The 12,268-nt window shown below is 40.8% G+C and overlaps 1 protein-coding gene across 1 annotated transcript; it reads left to right on the forward strand.

Moving 5' to 3' along the window:
* The first annotated feature begins 2,433 nt into the window (after positions 1–2,433).
* On the forward strand, positions 2,434–12,199 carry IQCC (IQ motif containing C). Its single transcript, XM_063444544.1, has 5 exons — positions 2,434–2,511; positions 6,161–6,304; positions 6,398–7,007; positions 9,238–9,335; positions 11,913–12,199. Exons 1-5 carry the CDS (start codon positions 2,467–2,469, stop codon positions 11,949–11,951), a joined length of 936 nt encoding a protein of 311 aa, XP_063300614.1. The 5' UTR covers positions 2,434–2,466; the 3' UTR covers positions 11,952–12,199.
* The last annotated feature ends 69 nt before the right edge of the window (positions 12,200–12,268 follow it).

Here is a 12,268-nt window from a genome sequence, read left to right on the forward strand (position 1 = left end):
AAGTCTCCAGTGTGTGAGCAATTCCTTCTTACTCGGGTAAGTTGTCCCTTAGTAATGCCCTTCAACCAAGGCTGATGGTGGCAGCTGCGTCTATGGACGTAGCTGTTCCCATCAGTAGGTTTGAAGAAGCACAGTGGCAAGCCACAGTGCCCTTCGGGCAACAGATGTCAAACCCATGACATGAGCCGAAAGCTTTATCACCTCCGTGACAATATCCATAAGGTACTCATTAGACAACCTTAAATTCTGGAACAGGAGGGAAAGACCTTTGTCTTGGTTATCACCCAGACCATCTTCCAAAGTGTTAAGCCAAAGATTCTGAGCTCTCACCACTGAAGCCCCGGCTAATGCTGCTTTAGCCTGAAAACCTGCAGCCTGATAAGCCCTTCTGCTGGAAGTTTCAGCCCTCTTATCCATAGGGTCTTTCAGACCAGAAACTTCACCAATAGGTATGGTAGTTTTTTTAGACAATTGAGCCACTTGTACATCAACTACCTGCAATTCTTCCCATTTATTTTCCTCCTCTATTTTAACAATACTTTTAAAATGTCTGGAGACAAAAGCCCTTTTCTCAGGGTTCTTCCATTCTCTGAATATTAAATCCAGCATTTTTTGTTGGACTGGAAGTGCTTTACCCTTGGATTTATCTACCGTTTCATAAGAAAGGATAACATTAACCTCTTTAATAAATGTTCTCAACTCATCATGAGGAGATCCAACCTCAGTAACAGAAGAATCGCTAGAGGATTCTGAATAAGAAAAAGAACATTCACCCGAGGATAGTTCTGAACTAGATGGAGTTCTCTTCCTTTTAGACTTATGTTTAGTAGCTTTTACAGGAGAAGTCTGAGCCAGCTCTTTAAAAGACTCAAATGTCTGGGCCAGATTATCCTGAAACCAAAATAAAAAGGATTTAATTTCTTGTTGCTTGGATTTTTCTAGCGTCAAGGAAGAGCAAACATTACAGACTTTCCTTTTAAAACCATCTGGTAAAGGAGTAGAGCATTCACTACAACAGAGATGTTTAGCTTTGGAACTGGCTTTTAGACAAGACTAGACGTATCTGTAATACATAAGAAAATAAACCATTTTGTAGAAACAATAAAAAATAGAGAGTTTTAAAGATGAGAGTCTAAAGAATCATACCTCTAAAAACATGGGACATCGTCGCTGCCTCTGGTAAGTTACTGAAGGGGTTTTTGTAAATTACGTTTTTATTCATGGTTTTCAAATTTATATGCAGTTGTTAATATGGACACGCAGGTCCGCTAATGAAACTTTCCAAGTACTACTCGAACGTGAAGTAGATTCGGATAACAACAGTCGTGACGTGCAAGTCACCCAACATCTTTCAGCAAACGTTTCAGGTCGGACTCGCAGGTCCCATAACAAGTGTGTAGACGGGCCGTTCCCCCTTACGTGTGATTGTGATAGCTATTCTGGGACACCCATTGTGGCGGGTGTGATTCCTGTCCTGTATCTAGGCATTTAGCGGGTAGTATTTCCCTACGCTGGGGAATGTCAGGGCGATGTTCATGTCTTGCAGGTTCAGACCTAAGGTCTTCGGTGTCAGCGAGTTTTTCTACTACTAGTCTGGCCTGGGTAGTGGTTCTCTACCCATTGATCTGCTTGAAACCAAACTGCAACACCGTCTCCAAATGTTTCTGTTGACATGTTATACCAAGCACAAATAAATAAAGAATAAAAAAGGGGTAATTGGGGGTGGGATTTTAAATTAACTTTATTTTTTTTTCTAACACGGACAAGATCAGTGATGATCCGTCTCCCTGCACTTCACAGTGAACCCGGAAGTGCAGGGAGGCGGAAGGTGAGTATATGGAGCACATGTGCTCACTCTGACAGCCTGTCAGAGTGAGTAAAAGGTGCTGGGGCAGCAATATCGGGGGCTCCCGGTCTGCCTCTAATACAGAGGCAGACCAGAGCAACATTAACCCAGCGATCGTGGGTTAATTTTACCGCATGACGGACAAGGTCCGTCACCCATCGTTAAGGGTATCCCCAGGATGACGGAGTCTTGAAGGGGTTAATTTGAGCTTGGGTATTACCCATAAGTGATGTTGTCCTGATTAGCCAGGAATAAGAACAATGTATTCCATACATACCTGTACATTTCTTTCCCTGGCTATTTTTTATGGCAGCAAAAACTCCACACTCATATATTTTGCCATTGATTTAAAACCAGACTGATGTATGGAAGGAGGAGGGAGCTTTTGTACGCCCAGTCTCTCTTTTCATTGGTTTATAACAAACTCTCTAATAATTGGTGTTGTTTTCTTGTGTGTGTAATTTTCAGGATGTAAGGGTTCCAGCTTGTAATGCTAGCGCCAGCCAGCAGGTGGCGACGTGACGTTCAATGAATTGATTTACAAACACGTAGAACAGATGTCGCCTAGTTTTATACGTCACTGGAAGGCGCCGGGTTGCTAAGGAAACGACGGTTGAAAGATGGAGGAAGATGAGAGAAATGTGCATTATGTAAAAATAGTGCAGGTGAGATTGTCAGCCGGGAGAATTGCTAATGTACTGCTTGTGGACAGAAGAGAGTCAGCAGGAGACATTACAAACAGGGACAGTGAGGGAGGCACACACAAATATAATAATAACCCTGTGTAACCCGGCCAGGCTCCTCTCTCCATGCTCACACTGCTCAGAGAAATGGGGTCTGTTCAGTCTAACCCGAGTTATGTTATTCACGGAGACTATACAGACTATTATATGGAGAATATATGCAGTGTTATAGGGAGGCTATATACAGTGTTATATGGAGGCTATATACAGTGCTATAGGGAGGCTATATACAGTGTTATAGGGAGGCTATATACAGTGTTATAGGGAGCCTATATACAGTGTTATAGGGAGGCTATATACAGTGTTATAGGGAGGCTATATGCAGTGTTATAGGGAGCCTGTATGCAGTGTTATAGGGAGGCTATATGCAGTGTTATAGGGAGGCTATATGCAGTGTTATAGGGAGGCTATATGCAGTGTTATAGGGAGGCTATATACAGTGTTATAGGGAGGCTATAAACAGTGTTATAGGGAGGCTATATACAGTGTTATAGGGAGGCTATATACAGTGTTATAGGGAGGCTATATACAGTGTTATAGGGAGGCTATATGCAGTGTTATAGGGAGGCTGTATGCAGTGTTATAGGGAGCCTGTATGCAGTGTTATAGGGAGCCTATATGCAGTGTTATAGGGAGGCTATATGCAGTGTTATAGGGAGGCTATATGCAGTGTTATAGGGAGGCTATATGCAGTGTTATAGGGAGGCTATATACAGTGTTATAGGGAGGCTATATACAGTGTTATAGGGAGGCTATAAACAGTGTTATAGGGAGGCTATAAACAGTGTTATAGGGAGGCTATATACAGTGTTATAGGGAGGCTATATACAGTGTTATAGGGAGGCTATATGCAGTGTTATAGGGAGGCTGTATGCAGTGTTATAGGGAGGCTGTATGCAGTGTTATAGGGAGCCTATATGCAGTGTTATAGGGAGGCTATATGCAGTGTTATAGGGAGGCTATATGCAGTGTTATAGGGAGGCTATATACAGTGTTATAGGGAGGCTATATACAGTGTTATAGGGAGGCTATAAACAGTGTTATAGGATGGCTATAAACAGTGTTATAGGGAGGCTATATACAGTGTTATAGGGAGGCTATAAACAGTGTTATAGGGAGGCTATATACAGTGTTATAGGGAGGCTATATACAGTGTTATAGGGAGCCTATATGCAGTGTTATAGGGAGCCTATATACAGTGTTATAGGGAGGCTATATGCAGTGTTATAGGGAGGCTATATGCAGTGTTATAGGGAGGCTATATGCAGTGTTATAGGGAGCCTGTATGCAGTGTTATAGGGAGCCTATATGCAGTGTTATAGGGAGGCTATAAACAGTGTTATAGGGAGGCTATATGCAGTGTTATAGGGAGGCTATATGCAGTGTTATAGGGAGGCTATATGCAGTGTTATAGGGAGGCTATATGCAGTGTTATAGGGAGGCTATATGCAGTGTTATAGGGAGGCTATATGCAGTGTTATAGGGAGGCTATATGCAGTGTTATAGGGAGGCTATATGCAGTGTTATAGGGAGGCTATATGCAGTGTTATAGGGAGGCTATATGCAGTGTTATAGGGAGGCTATATACAGTGTTATAGGGAGGCTATAAACAGTGTTATAGGGAGGCTATATACAGTGTTATAGGGAGGCTATATACAGTGTTATAGGGAGCCTATATACAGTGTTATAGGGAGCCTATATACAGTGTTATAGGGAGGCTATATACAGTGTTATAGGGAGCCTATATACAGTGTTATAGGGATTTTTATGTGAATGTGATGTATATTTTAGAAGTTATGAATATGCTGTAAAAACTGTATTTTTCCTGCCTGTGATAAATTACATTAACCCATTGTGTTCAGTAATTATATCACAGGCAGAGGGGAGGATTTTATGTGTTTGTTCTGGGTGTGTTTTATGTTTTACTGTACAGCATTGGTTACATGTTGTCCCTCCCTGTGGGATGTCCCCTCGCATGGGGACTTGCATAAAAGTCTGTGAGTGTTAATTAAAACAGACAGACCACTGCTTGACCCTCAACACGGAGCCTTGTCTCGTTCTTGGGGAGATTTACTGTATGCTGTTAGAGACTGATTGCCAGGAGTGTAAGCTGATTGTCTGCTTTTCCTGTTCGTCTGCTAGCAGCTATTTGTGAGGTTCCAGTTCGGGAGGTGGAGTGCTATTTTGTATCCAGTTCGGGAGTTTGGTGTTCTGCAGTAGCTTTGCCTGTATCTCTGGAAGGGGAAGATCTACTAAACGGCTTTAACCCCTTTTATGCCTGGGGGTGCCGTTACAAGTGTTATTTAGTAAAGTGATAATTCAAAGTGAATTTAAAACTTAAAGAGACACTCCAGGCACCAAAACAACTTCATGTTGAAGTTAATGAAGTTGTTTTGGTGTCAGGAGGACCCTGGAGGCATTCCTACCTCAAGAGGTTAAACCGTTCTTGAAGTCAGTCAGCGGCGCCCTGGCCCAGCGGCACTCTGCACTTTCTGAATCTGAAAATTCAGAAGCCAGATGCCGCTAGGGGAGGAGTGTACATCGCCGCTGGAGACAACTATGGAGTTAAACCGTTCTAGTGTGGTTTAATCCCTTGAGGTAAGAGTGCCTCCAATGGCCTCCTCACACCCTAACAAATTAATTAAGATTAAGTTGTTTTGGTGCCTGGAGAGTCCCTTTAAGGCTAGAACAGCCAAACTGAAAGTATTGCAGCCTTAGAGATTTTTTCTAGTTTGGTTATTTTGACCTTAAATTTGAAATTCACTTTGAATTCTCACTTTAGTAAATTACCCTGTCGGTCTCACTTTCACCTACATCCTTTTATCATAACTAGCATTTTTCACGGTCTCTCTCCTGATGTGCATGTGTTGTAAGGATGCACAAGTGTACAAGTTAGTTACATTAAGTTACATTAAGGAAGTGAGTGAACTAGTTAGGGTCAGAAACAATTCTCAGAGTAAGAGAATTATATTGGGATGTTAAAAGATTACAGGTGATGAAGTTATTTTATTGCCATTGAAAGAGGTACTACAGAGGACAGTGGGTGAGATGAAACTAAAACCAATATGTAACGAAACACCGAGTTATGAAGGTTGAGAAGATGGCAGTGGTCCACACTGTCATAAGCAGCAGAAAGCTCAAGGTGAATTAGTGCACAGAACTGAAGATAAACTTGTGTAGAGAACTGAATTTAGCAAGTTTTAAAGATGTGTCCATGCAGTCACAGTAGTTTCAGTTTAGAAACAAGAACATAAGCCATATTGAAGAGGTTCAGGTTTTGAGCAAGTTCCTTTGCCTGAGATATAAAGAAAGCTAGTTTAGAGTTGAAACTGTAATTGTATAGGGAATTTATACTTGGTATTTGTTTAAGGATTGGAGGGATCTTTTGTGAACAGAGCTTTTTGTGAGATAGCCTGTCATGCGACCATTAATAGCTTAATTTATGATAAAACACAAATTAAGGTATTTGGTAAGCTAGGAGAAGGCATGTTGCCTTCTGATTCATGGTTTAGTTGTGCTTTCACTTACATAACTATTTATTTTTAATTTTCTATGTGATTGATGCTCACAGGCCTATGTGCGTGGTTTTCTAGTGCGTCAGAAGATGCATATTGTGCAGAAGGAATATGCAGCAATTGCAAGAGAGATTGAGGGAGAAGAGAGAACCCTGCTTTGGGAGAAAGGTCCAGTCTCCATACCACAGTTCATCCAACCGGTTAGTATTGTCTTAACTTACTAAGAAGGTGACGTACATCTAGAGCTTTTAGTGTCTTACTTGACAGACTCTGAATTATTGTCTTTCTATTAGGGAATTACCAAGAAGGAACTGAACTGTCGAAACATGCACAATATTCACAATGATGCATGTATACATGAGTCTTCAGAAAACATTGAGAACATAAATCTAAGACATCCGTCTTCCACTGATGCATTTATAGACCACAAGTATCTACAGAACAAAAACTCAGAGGGTGGCCATTCTTGTAATCAATCAGAGCAAAACATAGCAGGACAAGAGAAAGACCTAGCTAGACCTGGACTGGAGAGGGAACTAGCTGGGCCGGAAAGAGACCTAACTTGGAGAACAGGATGTAGCCTAGAGGCTGATAAAGGCAAAGAGAGACACCTGGCTAATGAAGAGAGGGATAAGTACATGTTTGAAACTAATGGTGAGTGTGACAGCTTCCTATTGGCTTCTGACCAAGTGAATAGTATATGCATGACTGGGAGTACCCAAGAGAAGGACCGCTGCCTGGATTGGATTGGTCCTGAGAATTTAGCGTACCTGGATGACACCAAACTTGAAGTGTCAAATGATAGAAGTCAAAGCTCAAAAGCTAAAGTGTCGCTTAACCAAAGGCAAGGATTCCTGAATTGGAGCAGACAAACTATTCAGAATGGAAAAGTGCTGGAAACAGGTGAGAAGGACAACGTTAAAGAACTTGGCTACTGTTGTGTATTGTACTTGTATTTTCTAAGTACATGTAATTATTCCTAGCTAGTTCACTTTATTTAAAGGACCACTATAGTCACCCAGACCACTTCAGCTCAATGAAGTGGTCTGCGTGCCAGGTCCCCCAAGTTTTAGAGAAACTGCTATGTTTACATTGCAGGGTTAATCCAGACTCTAGTGCTGGATAAAGGTAAGTGGCTGAATGGGTTGGGGATGGGGGTGACCTAAGGACTATATAGTGGTCCTTTAATCTTCTTTCTATTAAGATGCAAAAAAAAAAAAAAGATTGGTAACATTCCAAGTGAGAACAGTTGAGAACAAAGATTTATTTTTGTGATATTGTTATAAATCTAGGGTGACCTGTGTGCCTTACTCTCCATTACCTTATTTACACTGTGAATTGCTTGTTAGTATTTCAATGCTAACTTTCAGATCTATATCATATGTTATTTTATTAATGTTCTCTAGCATTGATGTTATATATGTTATTTTATTAATGTTCTCTAGCATTGAATGGATAAAGAGAGGTACAAATTGTTGATGATTACACCAATGGCAATTGTACATTAAAAATCCAAATGTAAATGTAAAATGTCTGTACATTTTTATCCCTAGGAAAAAAAACATTTAATGTATCCATGCAGATTGTGGAGATGCTGAGCGTCAATGCTGCACACTGTACAGCACTGGACTAGGAAGCTCACTAGTGGCCGTCTGAGTGATTGCCACTAGAAGTGTTACTAGGCAGCAATGTAAACACTACCTTTTCTCTGAAAAGGCAGCATTTACTTTGAAAAGCCTGCAGAGACAGGCTACATACACCAGAACCACTACATTAAGCTGTAGTGTTTGTGGTGACTATAGTGTCCCTATGACGTGTCTATTTCATGAGAATGCACTTTAATATAGGATTGGGACGCCTCCATGTCGGTCAAGCTTCCTCTCTCAGTATGAGGCAATTATAGTTCTCTTGTAATTAATTTTCTCATAGGGAAGCATTGGCCAATCAGATTTGTGCATTTGCAGCAAGTGTTGTGGCAGGGGTTGCATCAAAGCAGAGCACTAGTAGGAATCATTGTATCATTAGCATAAAGCTTATGAAGATAAAATAATGTAATTAAAATATAGTTCATTTTTAAGAATTCATGCTCTTCCCTTTCAATTAAAGGAACACTACATTCTTAGGAATACAAACATGTGTTCTTAATGCTTTAGTGGTCTCATCTCAATTTAGGTTTAGGGGTCTAAAAAAGGAAAAGAGTTTTTACTACCCTTTTTCTTGGTGCTTTGACTCACTTGTTCCAGCCACCCACTCCTCCTCCCATGACATCCCTCCGGCATGACTTCTTTCTCTTCTCATCCAGTCCAATGCTGCTCATGGAGGCAGCCACTATAGGTGTAATGGAAACATTGCAATGGACTGCAATGTAAACATAAATGGCTAAAATGACAGGTACACAGAACTCAGACCACTTCATTAAAGAACCACTAAAGTCACCCAGGCCACTCAATGAAGTGACCTGGGTGCAGTGTTTCTTTAGGTTTAACCCTGCAATATACAACATTGCAGGTTTTTTAGAAACTATAATGTTTACATTGCAGGGTTAAGTCCATGTTCAATGGCTCTTTCTGACAGCCACCAGAGACACTTCTGATGCAGTTAAACACGATTTTGTGACATAGAAACCACCATAGGAAAGCACTGAGTCAATGCTTTCCTGTGGGGAAGGTTGGATGCGTGCACAGGGTCACCACATATGTTTTAATCAGATTCCAAATGCTCTTCTATGATCTTGGGGGCCAAGGCCTTCCTCATTCTACTTATACGTAATTGCACATGCATCATTTAATTAGTTGCCTCATCTAAACTCAGCAGGCTTCTCAATTCTACCTCGAAGCTGCAGGACACAGCTTCCACCATAATTGTAACGAGTAGATATTGACCTATGAATGTTTGCAGGTTCTGAGCAAACCTGCTTAGTTATTTCTAGTACCTACTCATCAAAACCCAGGTTAACTTGACATTTTGTGACTAAATCTGACGCTTAAGTCTACAAGCATAATTGCAGTTGTTGTTTATGTAGTCTAAAGGTTTCCATGGTTTTCATAGCAATAGGGAAAACGTGGACATATATTTTTTTCATTCTCCTGTCTTTGTAGCAAATAGAGTAAAATATTTTCCAATATCTTTAAAGGAATACCATTAAATAATCTGCATGAGCTGAGACAACATCGGAGCCACCTTGCCATGGAGATGTTGTGGGTGCAACAAGCTATTACAAGCCGAAAAAATGTGAGTTATTTTATTTTTTCTTGCTAAATCTTCTAATGCCTTAGATTCTCTCCTTTTATAATCCGGCCACTCTCTTTCAGCCATTTCATATACGTCCAACAAAACTCTGTGCCTTCGCATAAGCAGCATATATTTATTTATTGGGCATGCCCACAAATATTCTTCTTCCTATTTATCACCTTTATTTCTATACTTGAGAGCCTTTTTACCGATGTTATGTTCCGAGCTCAAGAAGGATTTTAAAGCTACCGAATGGAATGTGTGCAGTTTCCCTTCCTCCTCTGTCTGTAATAGGGAAAGTGATACTAATACGTGATTTGTTGTTGTAAGCCCAACTGGGCTGCAATCGGAAAAAACTAGGGGGATTAACATTAAAAACACTACATGTGTAGAATCAACATACATATAGAATCGATAAAACAGTATAATGCATACCAAAAATAAACCAGTGTCAAGAATATAAAGCCGCATACATGGGAAAAAAATAAATATATATATATATATATATATATATATATATATATATATAGATATATATAGATATAGATATAGATATAGATATAGATATATAGATAGATATCCATATCCAGACTGATGAAAGGCCGGATGAGGACTGAATCGGTGATACTGTAAAGTTACCGAACCTTGGTGACCAGTGAGTGCCCTTCTTGTATGTATCCAGGCTGAAGTAGATACTAGGAATTCGCCAATTCCCAAACGTTTGGCGAGTCCCTTTCAGTCCCCAAGAAGGCCTCCAGAGTCCCAGGTTCCCACAGAGGATAAACGGGTCAGGAAACTGCCACTAACCAGTCACCAGGATAATAGGTGAACTAGGGCACAGTACCTTCCAAGCACATTTCCCAAATGTAGGCTTCTGTAAAGTGGAGGTGGTCCAAGGGGATTAACCCTTTGAGAGCTCTCCTAGAGACGGTCAGTGGTGTATACTTTTGAAGCTTTGGTAATTCATCCACTGCTGTAGTAGGGCCCTGACCAACTGGGTGAGGTGTCCGCATAGCCTGCTGGGATAGAAGCGCTCGTTTTGCAGACTTCTGTCGGGATTTGAGCATCAAGCAAATGTTTGCACCTAAAGAGTCGAAGGCTTCAAGAACATCCCATTGACCCGCTGCCCGCCACATGCCACTGCCGAACGACCCGCATCTGCCATCAGGAAGTGGGGGGGCGAGGCCAATCAGATGTAGCCTTCTCCCAGGGAACACAGGACCCGAGGATCGTCTACTTCCTCCATACCCCAGCCCCTAGATAGACAACTCACTGCCAAACAAGCTTGCCACGATGGGTGAAAAGAACACTGTTCAAGCTTGGTGGGTTCACGAAGGCACCCGTGCCAAGGATTATAAAGCAATGAGCTTCCAAGGTAACAATTTAAGTGATTTTGGCACAGGGCTCAAGTCTTGGCAGTCAAGACCCCCCCTACCCCTTTTCACTAATCTTAAATGGACAGTCTGGATCCCTAGCATGCTCAAATGCTTTACACTGATCAGCCACAACATTAAAACCACTGACCGGTGATTTAATCCTTACACTGGCACCTGTCAATGGGTTGGGATATATTAGGCAGCAAGTGAACAGTCAGTTCTTGAATTTCATGTTTTGGAAGCAGGAAAAATGGGCAAGCGAAAAGATCTGAGTGACTTTGACAAGGGCCAAATAGTGATGTCTAGACGACTGAGTCGGAGCAGCTCCAAAACGACAAATCATGATCCCGGTGTGCAGTGGTTAATACCTACTAAAAGTAGTGCAAGGAAGGACAACTGGTGAACCAGCGACAGGGTCATGGGCGCCCACAACTCTTGAAGCACATAGGAGCCGTTTGGTCTGATTACACAGAAGAGTTAACACAGCTCAAATTTCTGAAAAACTTAATGCTGGCCATGATAGAAAGGTAAATTGTAGATATAAGAGAGTGCAAAATAGGTGGCAATAGATAAAAATAAAACCATAAACCAATTAAAAGAACAAGCATGTGTCAGTTCTGTAGTTTGCCAATAAAAAGGATATTCAAAATGGTAAAATAAATGGCAGGGTTTTAATTTGCGTCCCACTGTCCAGAGCCACAAAGTATCCTCTGACTGATGGATATATACAATGGAGCCACCTTAAAAGATACAAAAAGGAATATAGTATAGTACTGTAAATGTATTCAAAAACACTTATCCCCACATAAATCTGTACCACACAGATTTTATGTAAGAGTTCCTATATGGGGATAAGGGTTATATTGACTAAGTGCAGACACAAGTATTTTTAGTTATTTATATATAGAACACACATTTCATCGCAGTTTGCTTAATATGGGCTGCATAGCCACAAACCATGAGCTGGCTGCCCTGGAGAAGAATCAAACTGACATGCCCACTTTGGGAAGTGTGTGTATGTCATTGGTGTTGACACAAAACCCCTTTAATATTAGGCTGCTCTGCATTTAAATTCCCAGCCTGAATTTTTGTTCCAGTCTAGCCCTGCTTCTTAATGTGCTGTCCTCATTGTGTAGTCCTATTACACTTAATGGGTATAATTGAAAAGTATCAATTCTATTCTCTGTTCCTTTCTTTCTAGTATCTTATGGTCCGACATAAACTCGGGATGCCTCATTGAATCTGAAATGTCTTTTGATTGAAAGAGAAGAAGAAATTCACAAGGAGTGCTGCTGTGCATACCACATTCCCTTTCCATCTAACACTGAGCATGTGGGAAAGCGCATCTGTTATTTTTGACTAAAATATGTGAATATTGTAGAGATACCCAGTTATTACTACAGACTTCTCCTGATCTGTCAATGTATATGTCGAATATCTCTTTAAAAGGGCTGAATAAATATTGTCTGGACTAAAACCAGGACATAATTATTGCAACCAGTGTTTTTAATTATTTGCTAATTTTTGATTTACACTAAGTAATAAAATGCAGAAACT

Source organism: Pelobates fuscus, chromosome 1 (genome assembly GCF_036172605.1).
Source record: "Pelobates fuscus isolate aPelFus1 chromosome 1, aPelFus1.pri, whole genome shotgun sequence".
Lineage (NCBI taxonomy): Eukaryota > Metazoa > Chordata > Amphibia > Anura > Pelobatidae > Pelobates > Pelobates fuscus.